The sequence below is a fragment of the Heliangelus exortis genome, chromosome 4 (genome assembly GCF_036169615.1).
Source record: "Heliangelus exortis chromosome 4, bHelExo1.hap1, whole genome shotgun sequence".
Taxonomy (NCBI): Eukaryota; Metazoa; Chordata; class Aves; order Apodiformes; family Trochilidae; genus Heliangelus; species Heliangelus exortis.
The window spans coordinates 39801550-39827907 of NC_092425.1; the positions used below are offsets into that span (position 1 = coordinate 39801550).

At 43.2% G+C, this 26358-nt stretch overlaps 1 protein-coding gene and 1 long non-coding RNA gene across 7 annotated transcripts in view; both read left to right on the top strand.

Annotated features, from left to right (window-relative positions):
* The window catches only part of LOC139796177 (uncharacterized), a 110949-nt gene that overhangs the window by 36591 nt on the left and 48000 nt on the right, over positions 1–26358 (top strand). The window lies entirely within an intron of this gene.
* SLC2A9 (solute carrier family 2 member 9) overlaps positions 1–26358 on the top strand; it is a 100709-nt gene that overhangs the window by 26351 nt on the left and 48000 nt on the right. For 3 of the 6 annotated variants that reach the window (XM_071743960.1, XM_071743961.1, XM_071743962.1), the window contains exons 1-6: positions 650–843; positions 4806–4904; positions 12060–12220; positions 14653–14777; positions 16179–16324; positions 21427–21559. In XM_071743960.1, coding sequence (XP_071600061.1) covers positions 751–843; positions 4806–4904; positions 12060–12220; positions 14653–14777; positions 16179–16324; positions 21427–21559 — 757 coding nt within the window. In that variant the 5' untranslated portion in view covers positions 650–750. Of the gene's footprint in view, positions 1–649; positions 844–4805; positions 4905–12059; positions 12221–14652; positions 14778–16178; positions 16325–21426; positions 21560–26358 lie in introns of those variants that run through there. The other 3 variants (XM_071743964.1, XM_071743965.1, XM_071743963.1) reach the window with 1 other exon arrangement.

The following is a 26358-nucleotide window of genomic DNA, read 5'->3' on the forward strand; positions in this document are numbered from 1 at the left end:
TTGCTCTGGAGTTATATAGCACGTCAGAAGTGGAAACAGCACAGATTTACACCAATATTAACTGCACAATCCCCATCCATTGCCAACTAGAAGGTGTCACTTAGCTCTTGGCAGTTCAAAATCCCCGTGTTTGCCATCAGATAACCTCAAATTCAGAGCTGAAAACTTTTATCTCCACCAGGTAGGATGCCTAATGCCCATCTAGTGCTGTGGTGGGGCAGATCTAAACCTCCTCGGGATGTAGCAACACCCACGCCCCGTGTGGTTAGCATCTTAATTGACTACAAGCCTTGTAGTAACTTCTCCTTCCAGCCTCGGCAACACTGGGAAAACTCTTCCCTAGCAGCTGGGAGAAAGTCACCCCCTGAGCCACTCTGCTGAGGGGGAAAGGTATCGTGATCAACACCCAGTCGCGACATTTCCTTTCTTTGCTGAGGAAAGAGGTTTGGGGGGTAGGAAAGCAAACACATTTTTGCTCAACTTCTGTCCAAGCACACGGATCAATCAGCTCGGCATCCTGCAGCCCCCAAGGCGGGTGCCAGGCACTGCCTCTCTCTCCTTCCCACCCACCCACCCACCCACCCACGCCCCGCGGGGGGCGATGTCCTCTTGCCAAACGGGGCAAGCTATATATCGTGTCGTGGCTGTGTGTCCCCCCTTGTCCTCCCGCTGCCGCCTCCCCCAGCAGCCGCCCCTCCCTGCGCGCTGCTCGGCGGAGATGCGCGGGCTCTGCGCCCGTGCGGCAGCGATATGGACCGAGCGGCGGAGCCGGAGGCGGCCACGCTGGTGGAGGCTGCGGTGACTGAGGGGGGCGGTGGTGGCAGCAGCCGCGCAAGCAAAAGCGTAAGTTGCGCGGAGGGTGGGTGGGGTGGGGGGGGAGAGATGGAGGTAGGGTGTTGTTTTGGGAGTGCCCGTGGGTGAGCGGCGGGGAGGCGGGCAGCCAGCCCGGGGCAGAGGGAGGGGAGCTCGGCCTGCGCTTGCCCGCACCTCGGGGATGATTAACTGGACGGGGGGGAGGGGGGAAAAGATTTGGGGTCGTTTGGCAGCGTCGTGGGAAGGGAGGGGAAATGAGGCTGGGGGCGGAGGAGCCGGAGAGAATCCCCCGCTGCTCCCCCTGAAGCTCAGGACTGCGGCGGCTCTTTTTCCCTCTTGGAAAGTTGTGGGTGTGCGGGTGGAGGAAAGGCCGGCGGGGGTAAAGCTAAAAAAAAAAACGCGGCAGCCAAGCCAGGACCCAGAGGACAGGAGGGGAGGGCAGCGCCCGAAACCGGTGTGAGCCCCGACGGGGAGAGCACCTCTCTCCCTCCCCCGTTCCCCCCCCACGGGGATGCGGGGCAAGGCGGGGGCGCGTCCGGCTGTACCGCTCCAGCCCTCCCGGAGAATCCTCAGGGCAAGGGGAGACCCAGGGGAAAGGGGATGGGGAGGTTCCCTTCTTCTCCTGACCACCCCGAGGGTCTGAGCAGCCCCGGGGAGCGCGGTGCCCACGGGCAGAGCTGCCGGCAGCGCCCGGCTTGAGGCGGAGCCGTGCCCCGGGGTTGCTCGCTCGGGTATTGGGTGATTTCCTAAAGCTGGATGGCGTGAAGGGTATAGGTTAAGGTGGTCCGAAATCCGGAGCTGTAGAAAGTCTGGTCAGAAAGCGTTTAAAGAGCATCGAAGCTTCCTTACGTTTGCCTGCGGTTGGGTTTTGATGTGAGGAAGGGCGTTCTAACCTTCGGTCACACTTTCCTGTCCCTGTGTTGCCCTGGCAGCGATCCATGGGCACAGGTGAAGCCAAGGAACACCTATGAGGGAGGCGTGGTGGCCTTTTTCATTTCCCTGTCACTGTAAATCACCTCTTTCCCCCTTTCCTTTTGCTAACGTTGCCACAGGGTTAATATTTTTCTGAGCAAGAGTTTGATTTCTGCGTGCGTGTGTGTTCTTGCTTCATTGTCCTTTCTTCTTTTATCTGGCATTGCTGAAGCCTGAGCAAATATTTAAAATAGTGTGTGAGGAGACAGGTCATGGAGAAGTTGAAGTTTGTATTCCAAGAACTTTAAACCCTGAATCAGGTAAGTCTGAGATTTTCTCCAGCAGGCTCTATGCTTTCAGCATTCTTGGTAGCCTTTGAGCTGGGGCTATTCCCAGCTCTTGAAAACAAAGCAGACACGGGTTTTTTTCTCTAATTTGGCAGCACTTCTGTGAGTTGTCCTGCATGATCTTCCACTTAGCCTCACATGCATGCAATGCAATTCTGCTGAAAGGTTTAAGCATTCACTGGGGTTTTTACATATATGGTCTGGATAACTTTGCTTGCAGGATTTTTCTCATAGGCCAAATGCTGTTGGAGCAGAGCCCCCTAGGAATATTGCATCAAGATTATCCCGTAGAACTTGGGAATTTGTGCTTAGGAGTTGTGAACTCACTGGGAGCAGCATGGGAGACCTCCAGGAACCTTCTGAGAGTCATTAATTCAGAGCAGCATCACTCCCTCCTAAGTGCAGGAAAGCTTGTGCACAGTGGAGAAATAATGGGCACCTAATAGGAGGTGGAATCACCACAAATTTAATAAAAGCTTGCATCAAAATTTCTGTTTCTCACTAGCAAAGTAATGGTGCAAGGCTTTGTGCCTGTGTGGTGGGTTCATTTGAAGAAGCAAATTGCATTTGGCTGATGTAATGAACTCCACAGGATCCGTTTCTTGCGCGGGGCTTTTTCCCTCCCCGTACATTTCCTTCTGACCTGACTGAAAACAAGCTGGGTAATGAACTGTGTAATCTCTTCAAAAGTTCCCACATCACGTGGGAGAAGTTAAAACTGCTCGGGTTTCCCACGGGGAATGCTTTGAACCCTTAGGAGTGGCAGCTGGGGAGCGTGGCAGACCCCAGGCACGCTGTGGTCCCTTCCCTCCTACCTGGATGCTTCATCCCTTCTTAATGGAGCAAAAAGAGGCTGGGATGAGAGTGTGGAAATGTGAGCTCTGGCTACCAACCCCAGAGTGTTCCTTTGGCCAGCTCTGTCCCTCCTGAGGCTGGTGGAGCTCCTTCTGGTGCATCATTGCCACTGGGATGCCCCGTGCTAGCTACACAAGCCTGGTTCATGCTCCAAATCTTCATTTTCCAAAGGGAACACTAACCTCTTGTGTCTGCTAGAAGTGAGATCAATGAAGCTGAGTTCATTAGGCCTGCTGAAGCACATTTTTCTCCTTTTGAAAGGCTTCAGTGAGCCTGGGGAAAAAAAAAATAAATGATAGTGAGCTGTGCCTGACATTCCAGATTGTTAGTGGAGTGGGGTTTTAAAGCAAAATATTTAAAACACATTGTAAAGCCTTTTACTTTATCATGTTCAGAAGTCAAGAAAGGTGAGTTCTCTTCCATGATCTACAACACAATGTTCACAACTGACCAGCCATCAAACCACAGATTTTTACATCTCTTGGGAAGGGCAATGATCACTTCTGGCACTCTGTAATCCATCAGGAGGGCTGAGTGGCAGGAGGTGATGCTGGGGAAGGTGAAAAGGACTTTGAAATGCAGTCCTTTATCCTGAACCCCAGTATCTGAGCAGACCTACTTTTATTCAAAGCTGGCACAGAAGACTAAAGTGTCAGAGGTGGGCTAAAAACAAGGGCAGGGGGGTGGCAGGAGAAGGTGAGAAGGGGGAGTTACATTTGTGTCACTGGGCAAAAAGGGCAAATGTCATCTCCACTGTAGTGTTTGTGTGTGTGACTGTTAGAAACTTGCTTTTGGGTCCCAAAACCTAGTTTGGAGACACAATTTACCTTTTTTGGGGGGGACACAGGTTCACTAATCCTTATACTCATGGGAGTGGGGTGCACACCATCTGCCAGGCTGTCACTTAGGTCAGGCCTACACACAGCCCTGTTGCATCAGATAGGTATTGTTGGTGGCTTTGGGGTTTTAATGATGTTGCCAACACTTTCCTCTGCTGAAACTGTGTTTCTCCAGCATTTTGCTTTTTGCTGTGGGCACTGATGGGATGCTTGCAAGACAAATCTGTGAGGAAGTTCAGAGGCTCACTTACATCTTGGTAAATGTTAACTGAGATGCTGCCAGTTCAGATTCAGTTTCTGGGGTTGCAGCAATGTGCTCCTGTGGTCAAGAAGGCCAATGGCATCCTGGGTTGCATTGGAAGGGGGTGGTCAGGAGTTTCTCCTTCCCCTCTACTCTGCCCTAGTGAGGCTGCACCTGGAAAACTGTGTCCAATTTTGGGCCCCTCAGTTCCAGGAGGAGAGGGAAATGCTTGAGAGTCCAGTGCAGAGCAACCAAGATGGCTGAGGGAGTGGAACATCTCCCTGGTGAGGAAACACTGAGGGGTCTGCAGCTTGGAGAAGAGGAGACTGAGGGGCAACCTCATTAATGTTTATAAATAAAAGGTGAGTGTCAGGAGGATGGAGCCAGGCTCTTAGTTGTGTCCAATGATAGGACAAGGGGTAACAGATGCAAGCTGGAGCATAGGAGGTTCCACATCAATATAAAGAAAAAATTCCACTGTGAGGGAGCCCAGGGATGTTGTGGAGTCTCCTCCTCTGGAGACATTCAAACCCCACCTGGTTGTGTCCCTCTGGGGCTGCCCTGGGTGATTTGCTTTGGCAGGGGGGGTTGGAATCGATGATCTTTCAATGTCCCTTCCAAGCCCTGACTTTCTGTGGGTCTGTGAAGTGTTTCAGGACACGACTCTGCCTGCAGGAGCTGTGCAAGGGAGCACCAGGGGTGTTGTAAAACCTGGGGTCTGCTAATTGAAAGCATACTAAGAGCAGCTGCATCTTTTCTTTGTCTTTTTATTTTGATTTTTTTTTTTTTTTTTTTCAGAATTGGTCTGGGAGTCTTATTGTAGCCTCTCTAACTGGTGCTTTTGGGTCGTCTTTTCTCTACGGCTACAACCTCTCGGTGGTGAATGCTCCCGCAGTGGTAAGTGATGGAATAAATCTGGAATTTCCTATCAGCAGAGGGCAGCCTTGTCCAGGCAATGTGGGCTCCTCAGCATCCTGCTTGAATAATCCACCTGAGGGTGTAGGAGAGGCTAAATCCTTTTTAACCTCTTTTAAGTTGAAAAACTTTCCTTTGCCTGGAAGCTTCTTTCTGCTGCCTGCGAGGTTTTTTGCATAAATTCAGTAGCTGTGAGGAAATGAAATGTTGGGGTGAGTGGCTGCATGTGATTTGCTTCTTAACTCTCCCCAAGCCCAGACTTCTGGCACACTTGTGTCTCAAAAGGGATTTTTGATACCTTTTTCTGGTATTTTAACACCAGAATAATCTGTTATTCTGACTACTGGGTGTTTGGTGTTTGACCAGCAATTCCTGGTCACGTTTTTCAGTTCTTGAGGCTTGGACAACATTTCATTCTCACAGTACTGATATAATAAATAATCCTTTCCTCTTAAATAATGTTTTGTGGTGATGCTGTGTTTGGTTCTGATTCCCAAGTGCTCTGGTCACCATCTGTTGGCTACAACACATGGAATAGGTTTGATCAACAGAGTACTCTGAAATCCATGTGCAGTGTTTGGAGAGATTTCAGGAAAAGATCACTTGCCACAAATGGAAATCTGAACCTTTCTGGTTTTCCAGGGTCTGGAAAGCCTCTTGATTGTAGCAGTGAGCAGGTCAGGGGAGTGTCAGAAATGTATATAGTAAATTTTGGGAACTAACTGTTGAAATTCTATTTCAAAATACCTCATTTCCAAAGCTAAGCTCCTCCTTTTATGGAAATATTTTACTAGTTAGGTTTTCACCTGAAGAGGTTGGTACTCCCAAAAATGAATGCAATATTTATGCAAATAAAAAAAGAATATTTTTTAATAAAAATTAGGTTTCTCACATGTATTTTATTTGAGGACCCAAAGGACTAGAAAGGGACTCACTCTATCAGAAGTTTTAATTGCTCCCTTTGTAACTGCTGGGAATTTTCTTGAAGGTAATTTTTACACCAGTAACACAGGGTTGGACAAATTAGACATTTATTTTGGCATTACATGGCTGGGTGGGCATCACTTCACTTTGCAGCCATCAGATGGTAAACATGGCTTAGAAGAACCAAGCAGGAAGATGTTCTGTGAGCTCTGGTGTTGCTTGTCCTGCTGGTAGATATCTGTACTGTCAGCAGAGCAGGCAGAATGATTCCATTTCTAACCTTTAAAGTGCAATTTAAAAAATTGGCTGTCCTGGTGACCAGAGCTCTCCTGTCACTTTCTGCAGGGGTAGAGGAAAGAGAGGATGATAGGAAATGACAGCACTCAGAGACTTAGGTCTGAGCTGTCTGGTAGATTGTAGAGGTGACCAGACAGCAGGTGAAGAGGTTGATGGTGCAACCACAACGTGATGAAGATTCCAGGTGTTGTGGTCAGTAACATTTCCAAAATTCTCCATTTGTGCTCCAGATCTCTACTATTGGTTTTAGACTGAAACTGGGCACCATGCTGATGATCATAGAATCATAGAATGGCTGAGGTTGGAAGGGACCTTAGAGCTCATCTGCTCCAACCCTCCTGCCATGGGCAGGGACACCTCTCATCCAGACAAGGATGCTCCAAGCCTCATCCAGCCTGGCCTTGAACACCTCCAGGGATGGGGCAGCCCCAGCTTCTCTGGACAATCTGTTCCAGAGTCTCACCACCCTTGTACTAAAGAATTCTTCCTAAGATCCAGTCTAAACCTCTTCTTCTTCAGTTTGAAACCATTTCTGGACACTGGTGTGAAAAGTCCCTCTCCAGGCTTCCTGTAGGTTCCCTTCAAGTCCTTGAATGCAGCCATAAAGTCCCCCTTGAGTCTTCTCCAGGCTGAACAATCCCAGTTCCTTCAGCCTCCCCTTGTACCAGAGATATTCCAGCCCCTGGATCATCTTTTTTTTTTTGTCATACTGTTGGCAGGTATGCAAGGAGTCTGCCCTTTTCCATCATGGGGTCTCTGACTGAGAACTTCTTGTCTTTCTTATTCATCTTAAGCCATGCATGAGCTGCAGCTAAGGAGTAGTCCTAGTGGCAAGGACTTGACAGGTGTCTAGTTCAAGAACAAAATACCAAATGTGACCCAAGTGTGACCAAGTCTGACCCTAATTTTAACTCCAGGATTTATCTTTGTCATCTGTTTGCCTTGGAGAAGCCACCTGCCCATCCCTGTCCCTGCAGTTGCAGGGACCAGGGTGAAGGAAAGAGTCTGGGTTCTGCTTGTAGTCAATGTGGAACAAACTGTCCCAAAGCTGTGCTTCCTGGAGCACAAAAAAGAAACCTTTTCCCCATCTTTCTTTCCCCAAATGTCATTGAATCAGGTTGCTGCAGGCTGACTACAGGATGGAGGTGCCAGGAAAAGAAAAGAGGAGCAGCTCCCAGCTGTAGATCAAGAGCACTCTTTTCAGAGATTACATTGAGAGTGTGCTAATTCCTAAAAGATGCAATCACCTATAAACTTGGTTGGGCAAATAACTTTTTTTCTCCTGACACGTGGTCTGCATGGTATGAGGATCTCTCTGTAGGATGTTGGATATCTTCTGCCCGTCTTCAGTCTAATTCCTTTTGATATCTAAAGTTCCTCCAGTGTTAGTTAGTGTACAATGCTTGGGAAGGTGTTGAAAAAATGTTTTGTGATGTCTCTTAAATAAGAGGTGAGATGTTTCCAGGATCCTGCAACCACACACAGCAGCACGATGCCAGCTGGAGTGAGAGAAGCTCACTTCAGACTGAAAGGTTGAAGAACTGTTTGTAAATTCTTGTGTACATTTCCTTTTGGTGATGGAAGTTGTGCCAGCTCCTCAAATAGCAGTGGAAAAGCCCCAGAGTTCTCACAGGTGAACTTTACTGCAGGTCATCTGGTAAGGTAGAGTCAGTCCAGCTTCCTTTTTGTTACAAAGGAGGGGAATAAACTTCTCCAGCTCTGCCCAGAGCTGAGATCCTTTCCCACACCCCTTTCTGTGGGAAAGAGCATCACAGGTGAATTGGCCCCACGAGAAGCTCAGGTAGAACTTTCCATGGCCTTGTTCAAAGAGTTATCAGAATTAACTAAAAATGGATGGGAGCATTTGGCAGCAGGAAGACAAATGATTTACATGGAGCTCAGTTTGAAGCTGTGTTTTTTTTTTCTGAGCTGAATTTTTTAACAGCTCATTTCATGGAAAAACTGTGGGGAAGGTCTGTGGAACAATGATGCTCTTTCTGCTCTGGGAAGCCAAGTCATGAAATGTTGTCCCCTTCCCAGGGGCAGCTGCAGCTCTTCATCCCTTTGAGAGCTGAGATGGGGAAATTGAGACTATTACAAAAATGTGCAGCCAGCTGTGGCAGCTGGTTCAGTGGTTTTCACTCTTTGTGATGCCCCTCATCACTATGGGTAAGGTAATTTTTTTTCTCTATTAAAGGGCTCATCTCTGCCCTTTGCAGTTAAAGAGACAAGGAAAATTATTTCCTTAAAATTCAAATATAACCCTGGTATTTATATACATATCCTTTATATTCCTCTTAGATTTCCCACCTTAGCACTGCTGCCCTAATGAACTGGGGCAGTAGAAGACAAGAAACTGGTACCAGTCAGCTTCCACTCCTTGTAGGCTTCAGTTAGGGGCTAAAATTTTTGTCTTTATGCTGCTAGCAGTGTTCCAGCAATGGAATAAAATCCCAAAGGAACCTTTCCACAGAATTCAATGGATTCAAATCCGATGGATTCATTTACTTATTTTTTGTTTAACTTTATTTAATATTTTTTTTCTGATTCATTTGGAAGTTTACTTTGAGATTTCCACGTAGCAAATGAACTTTTTTTTCTTTCTTGGCTTGATTTTTTTTTTTTTTTTTTTTGGTTGGTTTTTTTTTTTATTATTTGTTTTGCTTTGTTTATTTGTTTGGGGGTTTTTTTCTGTCTGTTTGTATAGAAACACATAAGATATGATGGGAGAAATATTCCTGTCTTCCTTTTAATTCAGGGCACAAGAAGATATCTATCCTTGTTAGAATGAAGACAGTACAAGGAGAAATACAAGGACAGAGCAAGAAACACAGATTAAAGTTTTGGATTGGAAAAGTCTGAGGAAGTCCCATGCTGGAACATCCTTTATAGGGGATGTATTGGAGAAGCTGAAATGTCAGTGCAGATATGGAATAAAATCAGTGATAACTTCGTGCCAGGTTGCCAAAAAACCTTCACATTTGTTCAAGACTGAAAAAAAATAACTCAAAATACAGGCTTCATATCACAGTTCATCTTCTTGTTAAACAGCCTCAGTAACAGAGAGAGGTTGAGTGGGTTAATTTGAGTTCAAGAAAACCATAGTTTTTAGGGGAAAAACTTGGAACATAAATGCTGAGGAGGAGCTATTTCTACCTGAAAAACTAGCAGAAACTATAGCAGAAAAGTGAAAACTGGAGGAAGAGCTGGGATGGGGTTTGCAAAGGAGGAACCATGGCTCAGGTATCTTTTGGAGTTCTCCAGAAACTCCAGGGGCACTTGGACTTCCAAAAAACACCATTGAAGGGCCCTTATGGGAGTCCCTTAAGGAAATCAAACTTCCCTTTGGGAGATGGAAGAGTTAGAAGATCCCTCTCAGGTTTTCATTTCTTAAGAGAAGCAGCTTGTCTGGCAGATTCCTACCAGGATCTTAGGTGTCTGATTTCATGTTTGATACATACATCTTTAATGAAAAATTGTTTACCTTGTTTAGCAGCCTGAACTTTGTCCAGAAAGCAGCTGAGGTCAATCTGATGGGAAGAAGCTCTTCTTAGAAAAGTGATTTAGAATTCTTAATTTAAACAGTGTCAGACAACTTGCTCTTTTTGACGGATACTGTGGGTTGTATTTCTTTTTATCCCCATCCCCATCTTTTATCCCTATCAAACCAACAGCTGCCAGCTCTTGCCTCCCTCCTCAAACAATTATTTATCTTGGCTTAATAGTTCTTTGGGAGAAAAATGTTACCTTTCATTGCTTAGCTTAGTAGTTCCTTGATTTTTGTATGGCTGCCAGGTTTGGCAGTGTCATAAATAAATCTTCCCTCAAACCATGAATGCTAATTCACTCTTTTTTTTTTTTTTTTTTTTTTTTTTTTTTTTCCCCTGGCATTATAAAAGTATTTGTAGAATACAAATTCTAAAGTATTTGTAGAATCACTCACTTTTACAATACTGTCCCTTTTGGAGGAACAAGCTGGTGAAAGGCACTTAATTTTGAGCATCTGCATTCCAGGACTGAAACACAAAATAGAGCTGATAAATGTTGCCTCGTGGTGAGCAGAGTGTGATGGTTTGCTAAAAGGATTCCTCACTTGTAAAATATCTTTAAAAATTTTTCAGGGAATTTCCTAAATTACTTTGAACCTCCCAAAAAACCCCCAAACTTGTCAAAACCCATGTCTCTTGATGCTGTGTCCTCTAAGAGAAGCCAAACTCTTCTCTAGATGCCAATCACGTTGTCATCTGCCAGGAATATGGTTGCAGCTCCCTTCCTCTCCTATCTTTGCTTTTTTTTTGCTAATTCACCAGTTTCTTCAAGCCTTTTTTTTTCCTCTACTTTCTTACTGGAGCCTCCTCAAGTTATTGGCACTATAGATCCATCCAAAAGTAGGAAAACTTTGCTCTTAAAATCAGGTTCTGATGAAGGCTGATGGGTGACTCCACAAATTGACTACGAGTAGTTGGCATTTACACTTTTATTGCTTGTTCTGTGATTAAAAGTCATGGCAACCAAAGTGCCTCTTTGGTTACCTTGTCCAAAAATCTGTTCCACCAGGATGAGGGAAGACACCTGAGGCTGAGGATGTGTGTGAACAGTGAGCAGAGCTCAGCTGATGTTCAGGACTCTGCCCAGAGCAGGGGGCACGATGCTGGGGAGCCTCTTCCCTCCTTCTTGATATTCAAACACTGCAGACACAGTCCTGGGCAGCTCCTCTAAGTGGCCCTACTTGAGCTGGAAGGTTGGACAAAGATGGGCTCTACATCTCCTTCCAACCCCAGCCATGTTCTCTGCCTAAATTCCAATTGGGCCTGAAAGCATAGAATCACAGAATGGGTTGGGTTGGAAGGGACCTTAAAGCTCATCCAGTCCCAACCCCCCTGCACAGGCAATAATTATCAAAAAAAACACTGTTCAATATCTTCAGAGCCATCTTTCCAGTTGTTAAGGTCTAAAAGTATTTTGGAATATTTCTGAACTCCCAGCATATGAAGAATTTTAGTAGAAACCAACCACTCCTGTGGTACTCCTCCATCCTATGGTAATCTGGGAGTTGTGTGGATCCACTGCTCTGTTGCCTCTGTGCCAGATGTAACCCTGCAGATGCACTCAAGGACCTCAAAGCTCATCCAGTACCAACCCCCTGCATGGGCAGGGACACCTCCCACCAGCCCAGGTTGCTCCAAGCCCCATCCAACCTGGACTTGGACACTGCCAGGGATGGGGCAGCCACAACTTCCCTGGACAACCTGTCCCAGCATCTCACCACCCTCACAGGAAAGAATTTCTTCCTGATGTCTGACCTAAATCTCCTTTCTTCCAGCTTAAAACCATCCCCCCTTGTCCTATCACTCCATGTGAAAAGCCCCATCCCAGCTTTCCTGCATCCCCTTAGGGTACTGGAAAGCCACTCTAAGGTCTCCCTGGAGCCTCCTCTTCTCCAGGCTGAACAGCCCCAACTCTCTCAGCCCATCCCCACAGGAGAGATGCAGATTGCACATTGCTGGCTCTTGTTGAGCTTCTCATCAACCAAAACCCTCCAAGCCCTTTCCACAGGGTGTAATTTTTCTTGGGTTTGGCCCAGCTTCAGGACCTTGGCCCCATTGAACTCCACAAGGTTGGTTTTTGTGCCTGTGTAAACAGGAAGGCTGAAACAAACTGGTGTGAATGTACTGACCACCTAAAAGCTTTGCTTTATATGAGTTTCTTTTTTATAAGCCTCTTCTACATCCATCTTTACTGGGTTCTTCCCTACTTTATGACTTGCAGGTAGTTAACCATAAGGAGGCTTTAAGTGGAAGAAGAAGGGGGATTCCCTCAAGCAAGCTACTCTGTTTTTTTTTTTTTAATTCTGTTCCTATCAGTTGTGTTCTTGATGAGTGATTTTCACAAGTGTTGTGATGTGTTTTCTTTCAGTATATCAAGAAGTTTTACAATGAAACTTGGGAAAGAAGATATGGCTTCTCAGTGGATCAGAGCACTCTGACTCTCCTCTGGTCCATAACTGTTTCTATTTTTGCCATTGGTGGCCTCGTGGGTGCCATCATTGTCACCCCAATTGTGAAGTTCTTTGGGCGGTAAGTGGACGGGGGAAAATTCTGGTTTCTAAAGCAGTTCCTCACTTGCTCTCTCTGGGAGGCTTTACATTTATTAAAAAAACAAAAAGCAAACACAACCAACAGAAAAACGAAAAATAAGAAACAAAACCAAAATTTTAAAAAAAAACAGCAACAACAAAAAAATCCCATCTTCACCTGAATGCAAATTTAAACGTCTTCAAATTGTGAAAAGGAATTTCTCAGAGTTCCAGATTTCAATGAATAATATTAATACCTTTCTCTCTGGCTTTCCTGTGCATCATTTGAATCACAGAAGCCATTTGCTCTGAGGTGTCAAGGAGGTTGAATTGTCAAGGGTGTAAAAGGAAAATACCATCAAATAGGAAAGATTTCACAAAGGATTGGCAGATTCCTGTCTCATGAGTCTGCTGAGTATCTTACTGTAAAGCCATCAACATGGCTCATTGCTTCTCAGCAACATTTGTGGTCGTATGGTAATTAAAAAAAAAAAAAAAATCCAATTTTTCCTTCCTTGTGTCAACTTAAAATCCAGTTTGAAAAATTAAAAGAGGTTGAAGCTTGTGTTTGCTCTTCCCTGCATGATACAATGCAGTATTTGACCAAGTTTTGCCATAGGAAAGAAGAGTGTTTGAGGAATGTAGACAACTTTTTTAATTATCCCTCCTCTTTTGAATGGAAATTACAATATACAGAGACTAAAAAAAAATTTATCCCACTTCAGTGGTATTTTAATCCAAATAGTGCATCCTCAGCCTGTGACATTTGCTGTCAAAGTTGGTGGATTCCTCATCATTTACATCATCAGTGCTTGTTTATCTCTAGGTAAATTTGTTTTCAAATAATATTTTTTCCCTTTTCCTTCCAATGTTTGGAGTGAAACTGGAGGTTTTGGTAGCACATTGGACCTCTAGAGCCAGAACAAGACTGTGCTTGATTATTTTACTGCAAAACCTGGCAAAGCTGAAGCTCCATTGCTTTACTCTGTGCAGTTAAGTGAGACTGACCCATGGGTGGCAAACAGAGAGGGTCTGATGCCCCAAAATTGTGAAAATTCTGGTCTTTTGTCTTGTGTTTGATTAGAAGCAAGGCAAGGCAGACTTTTCTTTGTGATGTGCTATAGAGAAGCCACCACATACTCAGCACATACCCCAAGAACTCTGCCTGGGAGCCAGAAGAAACTCTTCAGTCATTTGCAAGGCTGATAATGGCTTCTCCATCATTGCACCTGCAGGCTCTAATTTAGCAAAAAGCCACTTAAATCCACCTTTTTTGAGGGATATGTATAAGGTAGCAGTGATTCTCTGAGCTCTGAGTTTTCTGCTTCATCTTTCAGTGGAGAATCATCACAGCAGAGTTATTGGTCTCACATCACTAAACCACTCTTCTTCCTTATCTTCAGGAAATGAGGCCTTGGATGTCAGTGCTTGAAACTGATTGTCAAAGGCCCAAGAAACTCTACATAAAATTTCTTTTCCCAAGTGTTTCCTTCTGCAGAAGTTGGAGGCCTCCAGCTCACTTCCCCGAGTCCCTCAGACTTGAGCAGGAAGTTCTGAAAGATGTAAAAGATCAGAAATACAGGTTTTGGTGTAGTGAGAAGGAGAAATCGAGATGTTCTGAATTTTTAAAATATGTTTTTGTGACTTTTTGTGGTTTTGGGTTCTTTTTTGACAAAGTAATAATTTTCCATAAGAAATATTATTTTCTTTGAAATCAGTGGGTTTTTTTTTTTCCATCTCATTTGACTTCTATGGGATGAAACAAAGTAAGAGTGGGGGGAAAAAAAAAGGTAAATCTTTTTTATTAGTTTATTCATAAATTTTTATTTTCAACAACTTTTGAAAAAGGGTTGATTTTTGTCACTTGTGAGCCCATCTGTTTTTCAGCTAATTCTGCAAGTAGTAAGTAATTTTCCTCAATGTATATTTCAATATTAGAATGACATCACTCTGCCAGTGTTGAGAAGGTCTCAAAAAGACACAAGGTCTTTTTAATAATATAAATATAATATAAAATATAAATATAATATATAAATAATATAAATAATATAAATATAATATAAAAATACCTGTAGCTATATCAGCTTTTTACCATTGGAAGTGTATTCCCTGGTTCCTACACAGACATTTCCCCAGGGCAGGTTTGTTTCTCTTCATAGACAGAATCCCAGGTGTGGCATTTGGTTTTTTAGGATGTGTAGGATGCTGAATTGCTGTGCATTTGGAGTGCAGCCCTCCAGTTAACCATGATATGTTTGATTTTAAAGATATGGGCTTAAAACTCTACCCACTTGGGTTTAATGTTGTCTTTGGGACTTTGCACAACACCAAAAAGGCCGTGGTGGTTGTTTGACACCCTTATTTCTGGATGGTGAAGAGTTTAACCATCGTGATGCTTTTACCTACCAAAAAAAAAATATCTTTTCCTTTTAGGAAATGTACATTGCTGCTCAACAACGTGTTTGCAGTGGCAGCTGCTTTGTTGATGTCCCTCTCCTTGTTGGTGGGGTCCTTTGAAATGCTCATTCTGGGCCGTGTTGTCATGGGTGTTGATGCAGGTAAGCCCTTAGCACACCTTCTGTGTCTGAAATGCCTGCTCCAATCCTTCCCCTCTCCTCCACTTGGGTTTTTCTTTGAAGAGGCATTTCACAGCCCATCCACACTGATTTCACTGGGACAAACCAGCAGACTGAAGCTTGGATGAAGAAAACACTTGATGTCTGGAGAAAACCCTTGTTTGGACCATAGCTGCTGCTGTCCACCCTGGTTGTTCCCCCCCCTTTTTACTTCTCCAGCCCTGGTAAAGCATATTTTCATGCCAAAAACATCCTCTGGCTGGAAAAGTTTAGCTTAATTATTAAATCAGCTTGCTGCTTTGTATTTGGAAGTTGTTGGATGCCTTGTTACTACTAGAAAGGTTAAGTGGAAGGTTTGGTCCATCATCATTTGCTCTTAGCAACGTGGTCTTCCTGGCTTCAGAACCAAAGGTGGAGGCATTGCTGCACCAGAATATTTTTGCAGAACCTCTGCTGTGAGGGTCTCCACAACTTCAGGTATCACTAGATGGTGAGAAATATTTACCAAATGAGGAGACAGACCTGATGAATTGAGATGGTTTTATGCTCTTAGTGTAATATATGTAATTATTATATATCTCAGTGTAAATATGTAATTATTGCTCCATTCCTTGAGCAATGGAAAAGGCTTTTCCTACCCAACTCCCTTTCTGGCAAGCTTTGGTGATGTTTGTAAGAACAAATTATGGTTGTTTAAAAGGGGATGTGGCTCTTCCAATGTGAAGTTCATGGGTAATTTTGGAGCTGACTGCTAATTTTTTTCTCAGATGACCACAAAACTACCAAACTTCTGGAGCTGTGTAAATATTGTCCTGGATGAACCAGGGTCATGCCTTTGGTTTTTTGTGGCTTTGACCCTTTTTTTTTTTATGCCTGCTATTAAGAGTTCCTTGCAGCTATGAGCTGTATTGAGAAAGAAAATCTGCTCATACCCTTCTCATTAAAAAGCACTTAATCTGACAGTGTCTGCTCTCTCTGTCTGACCCATTGGATTTGTTTTATTTTCCCCTGCCTGCACCAGTGCTAATGGGATTTTTTGTGCTTTGGGAAGAGCAAATTTAAAACATAAAACCTGTTTTCCTTGTGATTCTCATCTCTGAGTAACTTTTGGTTCTCCTCACCAAACAGCAGCCTATGCACATCTCTGTAGATCTGTAACAGATATTCAACCCCATGGTTATTAAATGGTGCAAAATAATTAAACATGCAGGGAAGATCATTTATTTTATCTGTGGTAAGATATAATTCTGTTCTTTGCATGGTTTTGTGCTGGTCTTGTGAGCAGATCAGCACTCAGGCTCCTTTCAATAGAAGTTTGTTGCATAGTTGATATAATGAAAAGGTATTTTGACTTAATATATGACTTTTTTCCTTCCTTCATAGGCATTTCTCTGAGTGCCCTTCCCATGTATTTGAGTGAAATCTCTCCTAAGGAAATCCGTGGTTCCTTGGGCCAAGTCACAGCAATTTTCATCTGCATTGGTGTTTTCACTGGGCAGGTTTTGGGGCTGCCACAAATATTTGGGCAAGTGAGTATTTATCAGATGTTTTATTTGAAATAAGCAGTCTTCAAGTGTCAGATCTTCACATTTTGACTCAGTTCCTTGCAAAAGCAGCAAACAGAAAAATTTTAAAAGCACATCCATGGGGCTGAGTCAGGTGGATGGATGTGTTCTGGCAGCTTGAGTGATTTGTGTGTTTGCACATGGAGGTTTTTGCATTCCCTTTCTTGATCTACATTTCTTTTTGCTGCTTTCCAGTTTCTGGGAATCCCATGGAAGTGCTTAGGAGTTTTTCTGGGTTTCACTGATAATTTTGCAGTGTGAGAACAGAAAAAGGCTTGGCCAGAGCTCATATGAGGACCTGGATAAGAAGATCCTTGCTTAATGACTGCAGTTTTCCTTGTAATGCAAGGGAATTTTAGAAATTTATCCAATTTTTTTCAGTCACACTCACAGGCCTAGGAAATATCCAAGTCAGAAGATAAACAGATACATTTATATCCCAAGGTAATCATGGATATAAATCTTGAGCTTCTTCCAGTGATTTCAGAAAACCAACTGCATTAATTAATAATTTCAACAGCAAAAAAATAAGGCCTACAAAGACTAACAAAGCAGGTAGGATGTTGTCCTGTAACAACTGAAGAAAGAACTGTAAAATCACAAGGTAGGATTAAAGTAGACAATTTATTCCAGATACCAGAAACTGCCAACAAACAAAATATTGCACCACTAATCAGATTTCTGATTTTAGAAAGTGGAGGAATAGAGCAAGAAAATACCTTTATCTGCTCTGCTACAGGAGGTTATCTTGCTTTTGGAGGCTGATTTTTTCTTGGTGGCCACTGGATGTCATAATTCCTCTGACTAAATGAAGTGGAGGCTTATTCAGAATGGCTCTTGGAAACTTTTCATCCAGAAATGAATATTTAAAGTGGTGTGGAGGAAATGTCTGCAGCAGTCCTCATGCAGGGAAACCTGGGTTAAGAATCCTTTCTGACAGCCAGAAATGGCACTGAACAACTGAAAAGCTTCTCCTCCTCCATCCTAATTCACCTCCCATGGAAATACAGGAAACCATCCCCCCTGACACTTTTATTTTTGCCTGACCACCTCTCCTATTCTGTCCCTTTCTCCTCAGGCTCTCCTGAGGGCAAGTGTTTTGATTGAAATTACCCTTTACTGGAGGGCAGATTACTTCCCCTTGCTAAAGCAACAGATTTTAGGAAAAAACCTTAAAATGGCTTTTTTACTGCCTGTCGTGTGGCTTCTACAGAAATCACCTTTCTTGCTTTAAAAGCTAATCTGTTATAAAAAAAAGTGTACTAAATATCATGAGGCTGATTTGACTGCTTAGAGTAATGTCAGCTCATAGGTAGTATGGGTTTTTTTAATTTAATTTATTTTTGAAACATGCATAAACTTTAAAAGGAGAGGTGTCACGGAAGTTATTATTTCCCTGTTAGTTCTTTGGGATATTTTGAATAGGACATACTTATTCCTTGGCTTCAGCCCACTCTTTCTGGTTTTATTTCTCCCCTTCCCTCCCTTCCACTCCCAATTTGCAGGTTGTGATGCTCCTTCTACAACCTGCATTATTATGCAGCTAATTAATGTTACACCATTAAAGACAGCCATTAATTTATGTAAGCAGAAATACACTTTATCTGTAGATTTAGTTCCTTTGAAGTTGAGTAACATCAGCATGTAAAAGGAGGAAAGTTTTGGCTGTGTGAATTAGCATATTTCCAGGGAAATTATTAGAGCCAAATTGAATTTTCCAGTTGAGGATGTGGGTGTATTTCCCTTTTAACACATTAATAAATTTAGCACTGAGGAGAACCTCAGGCTGTTTCAAACAGGATTCTCTCATTGCAGCCTTACCCTTCTTTCAAGGCTTTATCAAAATTTCTTGGTTTCAGTCAAGCCAGGGATTTTTTTCCCAGCTTTCTGTGCTTCCCATTGAAGTCAGTGGGAGTTTTGAACCAGGAACAGCACAGCCAGGGAGGATTTCTGCAGGGGATACACGTGAAGAGGTCACTCCTGTTGAAGTTGGGAGGCAGCAAACACGGTGTCCTCCTCCTCACTTCTTACCTCCTGGCAGCACTCTCCCCTCTCCCCTCCCCACCAAGCATCTTGCTCAATTTTCTGTTGCTTTCTTCACATTCAAAAGCAGGTCCAAGATTTTGCAGGGTGTTTTCTACTTGTAGGCTTCTCTCTGACTGAAATCATGACTTCTGTTCACTGAGGATGTAAAAGCTTCTTGACAAATTGCTCTCATATCACTTAATTTTTTCTCTTTTTCTTCTGTTGGAAATATCTGAGTGACACCAAGTGTTCTACAGCCACTGTGTTTTCATAGAATGGGCTGGTTTGGAAGGAACCTTAAAGCTCATCCAGTCCCAACCCCCTGCATGGGCAGGGACACCTCCCACCAGCCCAGGTTGCTCCAAGCCCCATCCAACCTGGACTTGGACACTGCCAGGGATGGGGCAGCCACAGCTTCCCTGGAAAACCTGTGCCAGGGTCTCACCACCCTCATGGTGAAGAATTTCTTCCTAATGTCTGACCTAAATCTCCTTTCTTCCAGCTTAAAACCATTCCCCCTTGTCCTATCACTCCATGCCAAGTCCATCTCCAGCATCTCTGTGGCCTCCTCTGGACTCTCTGATAGCTCCAGGTCCTTTTGTGTTGGGGGCTCCAGAACTGGACCCAGTACTCCAGGTTTCATCAGAGTAGAGAGGAGACAGCTCTGCATTCATGGTGTCTTACTGGTTTCACCTGTAAAGCAAACTCTTGCTTTCCTCAGAAGCCTGAGCTCATTTACTTTACACTTAAGCTATTCTGTAATATTGGCCAATCCATGGAATAATTCTGCCTTTGTAAAATTCATAACTTTTTAAAAGCAAATAAATGGGAAGGTTGTGCTAAGTAGGCACATTTGTGGCTGTACAGGGTGCTCAACATCCCATATATCTGACTGAAGAAAAAAACCCATATTTAAGATTATTCAGCCATCTCAGTTTATCCGAGGCTGCCCTTAAGATGTTTCCATTCTCTCTGTTCCCCATATTTAAATTTAAATCCCCCAGCCCATGTTTCTGACAGATTGCTCTCTCTAAAGCAAGATCCAGTGCATTCTCAACTTAAGTTTTGAAAGGACAGATTTACAATTAAGGGGTGGCAGGAATATTTTCTGGCCTGATTCTGGCATACTCAGGTTATCCTTAGGTATCTGTCTCAAAGTGGCTCATCTAGTTCCTCCTGCAGGTAATCCAATGTCCCACCACTCTCAAGGTTTCCTTAGGATGGAAACATCTTTTAAATCTTGTACACCACCAGGCTGTCTCTTCCATTTTTTCAGCTTGTTTAATAGAGGTGGGCTTTAATCTTTCCTTAAGTGATAGAGGATTTAGTTTATGAATACATCTGATGTTGTTGCATTCATTCTCTTTTTTTTTTTTTTTTTTTTTTTAATAACTTGAGGCTCAGTATCTCTTTCAGCTGTGTATGGATATAAGAAAGGGGAGGAAAAAATGTTTCACAGTGTATATATGTGCTCTCAGGACAGAGAAAACTGGAGAACTTTCCTGTTGCCATCTTTTCCTCAACCTCTGCTTGGAGGTTTCCCATGGTATAGAAGGCTTTGCTGATTTATTTCCCTGGAGGTCCCCCAGTGGTTGGCTGGCTCCTGCTGCTGCTCTCACTAGAACAGCTGTTTGCCATAGGTAGGCTAATGAAAAATTAGATTTTATTTACTTCAGGTACCCCATTTGATACACTTCAAGGGTTTCTAGGTCATGCACCCACAGGCGTGTCTAACTAGATCACAGTAATAATCCCTATTGTTACTGTAGGTGTTCCCAGAAAAAAAAAATCCAAAAAAACCCAACAACAAACAAACAAACAAAAAAAAGTAGAGAAAACCAAAAAAGCCTGTAAAATTCTTGATGAGTCCATCTCTTGGATGTTGCAGGTAGTTTTGGTGATCCTGCTTTAAAAACTGAGCAATCAAACCCTGCAGGTCTTGACAAATTGCTCTCATATTACTTAATTTTTTCTCTTTTTCTTCTGTTGGAAATATCTGAGTGACACCAAGTGTTCTACAGCCACTGTGTTTTCATAGAATGGGTTGGATTGGAAGGGACCTTAAAGCCCATCCAGTCCCAACCCCCTGCATGGGCAGGGACACCTCCCACCAGCCCAGGTTGCTCCAAGCCCCATCCAACCTGGACTTGGACACTGCCAGGGATGGGGCAGCCACAGCTTCCCTGGACAACCTGTCCCAGCATCTCATCACCCACACAGTGAAGAATTTCTTCCTAATGTCTGACCTAAATCTCCCCTCTTCAAGTTTTAGACCATTGCCCCTTGTCCTCTCACTACACACCCATGCAAAAATCCCTCCCCCAGCTTTCTTGTAGCCCCTTTCAGATACTGGAAGGTTGCTATAAGTTTGCTATAAGGTCACCTGGGGTCACCTCCTCTTCTCCAGGCTGAACAACCCCAATTTCCTCAGCCTGGCTTCATAGGGGAGCTGCTCCAGCCCTCTGAGCATCTTTGTGGCTCTGCTTTGGACATTCTCCAGGAGCTCTGTGTCCATCTCCAGAGCTGGACACAGTACTCCAGGTTTCATGAGAGTAGAGAAAAGGGGAAGAATCTTTGTATTTTTAAAGTACTGAGCCAAATATCTGTACATATATTTAGATCAATTAGGCTAAGACTAAGACAACATGGAGTAAACACATGGAAAGGGCCTTGTGCTCTTTCTTGAAGTTAATGAGTGACACGAGTGTGAGTGGGGGTGACTTGTAGGGTGTGTATTTGAGTATACAGAGATAGCAGATTTTTACAGGTATAGATGTTGAGGTTGAAGGAAAGGAAGGCAGAGGCTTCCCTGCCTCTGTCTTGCAGTCAGGGGATGGCTTGAAGTCTGTCTGCCTTGGCTACAGTCATCCCAGGGGGATGTGTCCAGATTTCTTACTAAGCTCAGGCAGAAGCCATCACTCTGCTTCCTGACACGATGTGTTAAATGATGAAAAGTTAAGAGTATTTCCCATCAAAGGCATTTTTCCTCCTCGTGTCACTGTGGGAGAGTGTTTCTGACTGGTGTTTGCATCTCTTTGCAGGAATCTCGGTGGCCTTACTTATTTGGAGCCATCATTGTCCCTTCACTGGTACAAGTGGTGATCCTGCCCTTCCTTCCTGAAAGCCCTCGCTACCTCCTACTTGAAAAACACAACACAAGCAAGGCAGAAAAAGGTATGATGTGCTGATTTCTTCCAACAAGAGGTGTTTGCTGGAGGGGTGCAGCCTGGAAAGTCATTTTGATATCAGAGGAGAAGCAGAATATCCCAATAGCAGAGATTCTCTTGGCAATAATTTAATTTTTTTTTTCCCTTTCACCTTTTTGTTTCTCTGTTTGTGTGTAAATATCACAGTTTTAATTTTTTATTTTATTTTATTTTTTTATAAATTAAGTTCTCCAAGAAACCTGACCTCTAGCATTATGCACAGTGATTCAAACCTAACCAGCTCAGCCTGCTGGTGTGTGCCAGTCCCTAGATGCAGGGTTCATTGGGGAGTAAAAGGGGATTGACAAGGCTGTGATCTTGAAGGTCTTTTCCAGCTTGAGTAATTCTATGATTCAGACTTCACAACTTCTCTACAGTCTTTGCAGTTTAACTTAAAAAACCACCCACCCTGTTGCTGGGGTTTGTTCACTTTTAAGCCCTCTGCATCTGCAACTCAATAACCTCTGCAGATCTAATAAAGTCCTCATACACCTGTTTAACTGAAATTTTTTTCAGGGCTTGCATGTAGCTTGTTATGGCTGCCAGAATGTGGAAAATTTATTTTTGCTTGTTATAAGGAGACATTAAAGATAGGACTGTACAACCAAGGAAGGATTCTTGTCATAAAGTCATAATGATTGCAGAACATAACTGTGCTTGGAAAGCTATTCCCAAAAACTTGGTTTGTACACAACCCTTAACATTTTCTTTCAGTCACTTAATTGGTTGCAAAATTGATTGCAAAGTGTGAATCAGCCCCTGAGACATAAATTTAATAATCTTTTAGCACGAAATCAATGCAACTCACTCTCTTCTGCTGTAAAATGAGAAACTCTCCTTTTTCTTTTATTGTTCTGATCAGCACCCCAGGAGCAGAAATTGCATAAAGAGTTGTTTCCATCTGATGCTGAAGGAAGGATTTTCTAAATGCTGAAGCCTCAAATGTTTATAGATCCAGCTCAGTGATTAAAAAAAAAACAAACCCAACAATAAAAAAAAAAAAAAAACAAACGCCAAGACCCAACCCAAAACCACTTTGGGTGCAAAGTTTCCACTGGCAAAATTATAAAGGTCCTTTCAGAGCTATTGCTGGCTGCATCTGCTATGTCTTTGCATAATGTCACCCTTGGTACAGGGATCTACTGGAAATGCTCCCAGTAGCTGGAAACCTCAGCACTGAGAGCAAAAACCTGTAAAAAAATTGACAGTAAAGTAACACCACCTGCCTTGAAATTCACACCATTGCTGGTAAGGAGCCAGCAGCAGTCTGGGATGTTCTGAAAAAGATTTGAGAGCTAATCTGGAAGCACTGGAGGTAGATTTTGGACTAGAAGACATCAGGAGGCTGAAGTTACCCACACCTTTGGTAGCTGAAAGAAAATGAGCTTTAGCAACTAGCTTGTTGCTTTCCTGAGTTACCACAAAGAGAATAAACTTAGGCACACAGAGAAAAAAAAAAAGGCTGATATAAAAGGCTTCTAAAAATAGCTGCTTATCAACAGAAGCTTTGGGACCTGGTTAATTATAAAATAAATATTTTGTGCTGAGATGCATTGTAGCACAGAGTGAACCTAATTTGGAGTATAATTTGCTGAGCTTCCAAAAAAGCAAGGGACCAATGGTTCTAGACAGAGGCTTGCAAAGGACTCCAGGACACTGAGGTGGAGACATCCCTCTGAATTTCCTTCCCATTCCTTGCCTGTCAAGCAGCCATGCTCCCAGAATTGGCTGCATGAGCAAGGTCACCTGTAGGATATCAGCTGCAAAATGGGTAAAGATGATTCTTAAATGTCATTTTTTGAGTTCATAATCCATAAAACCCATCTGTAAGTCAGCATAGATGATATTATTTTTGTAGGCCTGGCTATAAAGTATCTATGTGTCTTATTATGAAGAATGTTAGGAGCACAATGAATTTCCTTACAACTGGATATTCTTTGGGATCCCTCCTCTCCTAATGTAGATTTGCAAGTGAGAGTGTCTTCAGATTTCTCTTCAGCATGGGGATAGGTGGGGAAAGAAGTTGGTTGATTTGTGGACCATGGCCAAGGACACCTGTGATGGGTCAAGCAAAGGGGTTTGGAGCCTTCCCTCCCACCCCAGGGCATGTGGAGGAATCCAGGTTGGACACAATCCCAAGCCTCAGGCACCTGGAGTAATGCAAGGGAATAATGAAAAGAAGTGAGGGGGAATTCACAAAATAGGAGGGTGAAGAACTATGAACCCATACTCAAGAAAAATCATCTGGATGGGCTGCAGAAATAGGGGAGGGAAAGCCTGAGTATTAGGGACACCAGAGGAGTTTGTGGATTATTAGAAAAAACCCCTCCTGCTTGTAAGCCATATAATGATAATGTAGTATTCTCATTTTTAATTATGAGTACAGTAATACTTCTGAATTATTTGCCTCTCAGGCTAAATCTACATATTAATATCAGAAATGTACAAGTCTTCTGACTAAATTCTTTTTCTTTTCCCAAGTGGATCAAGGCTATCCATGCAAATATACATTTCACTGTGAATTATTGCTTGTTGGAGATTTATAAAAATGTTATTTGTAAAAAGTCTGCTTTATTTAAGGCAGATGACTGTATCAGTCTTTATAAAATACTCTAGAGCGTCCAAGTATGTCAGAGCTTCTAAAATGCAGATGACAACATTAATCTTCCAAATCATCTTAGAGCACTAAAAATTCAGTAGGATAATGTAGGTCATTGAGTTTCCACAAAGTTGGGCTCCTGCTTTCATCCCCTCCTTTTCTTCTGCCCTCAGGGAATAATCAGACTGTAATCACCAGAATACAAGCTGCATTATAATCTTTTTTTTTTTTGGTTGGTTGGTTTTTGTTTTTTTTTTTGACAGAGGTGTAGAAAAGCATGATGGTTTTAAGTGGGAAATACAAGACTGAAGGAGGGAGAAAGACCAAAAATATGTTGTGTGAGGGATGAAAAATAGAAGAGATGAGGCTAGAGCAGAGTTAGGGCATCATGTGTGAACATAAACCACACCACCAGGAGAGAAGTTACTCTGTGAGCACAGAAGGAGCTTGGCCTCAGATTAGGGATGTCCCCTGAGCTTCACTAATGGGGATCCATCTGGTTCCACCCTTCCTAATAGTGCAAATGGTGCAGTCTGTGGGTTGCTGAAAACAGTGATCCTCCTGGAGGTCACCCTCCTGTATCCCTGAGACAAACAGGAGCTGAGATTTCATCTCTGTTGTGTTCATAGAATCCCAGGATGCCAGGTTGGAAGGGACCTCAAAGATCACCTGCTCCAACCCTTCTGATATTATTGTTGATGTCAGATGTCTCAGCACCTGTCAAACTGAGACTGAAACTTCCCAAAGTGGGGGAATCCCCCCCTTCCCCTGGGAGACCATTCCAAGGTCTGACTGTCCTCATGGGGAAAAATTTCCCTCTTGTGTCCCATTGGAATCTCCCCAGGAGCACCTTGTGCCCATTGCCCTTTGTCTTTTCCAGGTAACTCCTTGTAAACAGGGAGTTTCCATCTGCTTTGTACCCCCCTTTAAGGACAGGAACATCATAATAAAATCTGCCCTGTTATGAGGGGCAGAACTATTGACTGGACCAGCTGCAAAATCTCTAAACCTGCTTTGCTTAAAAGACCAAAATCTGGTAATGGGGTGAAGGAAGAACTATCCCAGGTTGCAAATTAATGTTCTCCTCTCTTGGTAAGTACAGCAGAGGAGAAAAATGCCTGGCACTGAACTGTGTGTGGGATCCTTCTTCATGATGCTGACCAGACAGCAGAGGAGAAATGGGCATTTAATTGGTTGAGGAGGAGGAATTTGGAAGGAGATGGTTATTTGGTTGCAGGGAGGCAATGGGAGTATAGAGTAACAGGGATGGAGACAGGAAGAAAAAAAGGAAATCTGCTGCTGTAATTACATCAGGGCCTTTACCATCCAACCTCTAGGCTGGAATTTGACATTTGTTGTCTCAGCTGCATGCCAAGTGGGTCCCTGATCTGTGCCAATGAGGCAATATAAATAAAAACAGTAGTAGCAGTCTGATAAAATAGAACAATTTTCTGACTAACAGCATTGGTTGTAAACACTTTCAGTTGGAGAGTTGGTGTCTCTCTTTTGAAGAATTCTGTTACCAGGAGGAAATCTGCTTTTTGGATGTAGCTACAATAGCAGGGCATGTGAAACAAGAGTGGAATTCAGCTGGTATCCCAGCTTGCCAGAAAACAAGAATATTGTTCTGTCTTAAGGGTCAAATAACTTAGATAAAATGTCCCAGTAACATCTGTGGGTGATGTAGAAAATCTGTTCATCCAGCATGTTCTGTCATACAGTAAAACTCTTGTGTTTATGAAGGAAGGATTACAACAGATATAACAAGAAAGACATTTAAATTCTCTCTGCTTTCTTTATGTCTCTAAACATTATAATCTACTCTTAGGCAAGAAAGAGACAGCCATGACTGCAAGACTTGCTGGCATATGGTAGAGGTTCCACCTCAGATGGTTGCTGACATCCAAAAGATTGAATTATGCCTGTCTTGTTTGTAAGCTTTTCCTGAAATGTCTTCTCAATATTTACATGCTAATTAAGCCTTTACCATAAGAGCTGACTTCTTTGCAGTCATGGAAGTACTACAACAGAAAAAGATTTAGTTATTCCACATGTAGTTGAGTCCTGGTGTGTCCATCTTCTGTTAATTAAGGTTTGATTGGTTTGGAACATGGCACCAACCCAATTTTGCTCAGGCTTTTGAAAGGTTTTTCAAATGTTTCACCTTC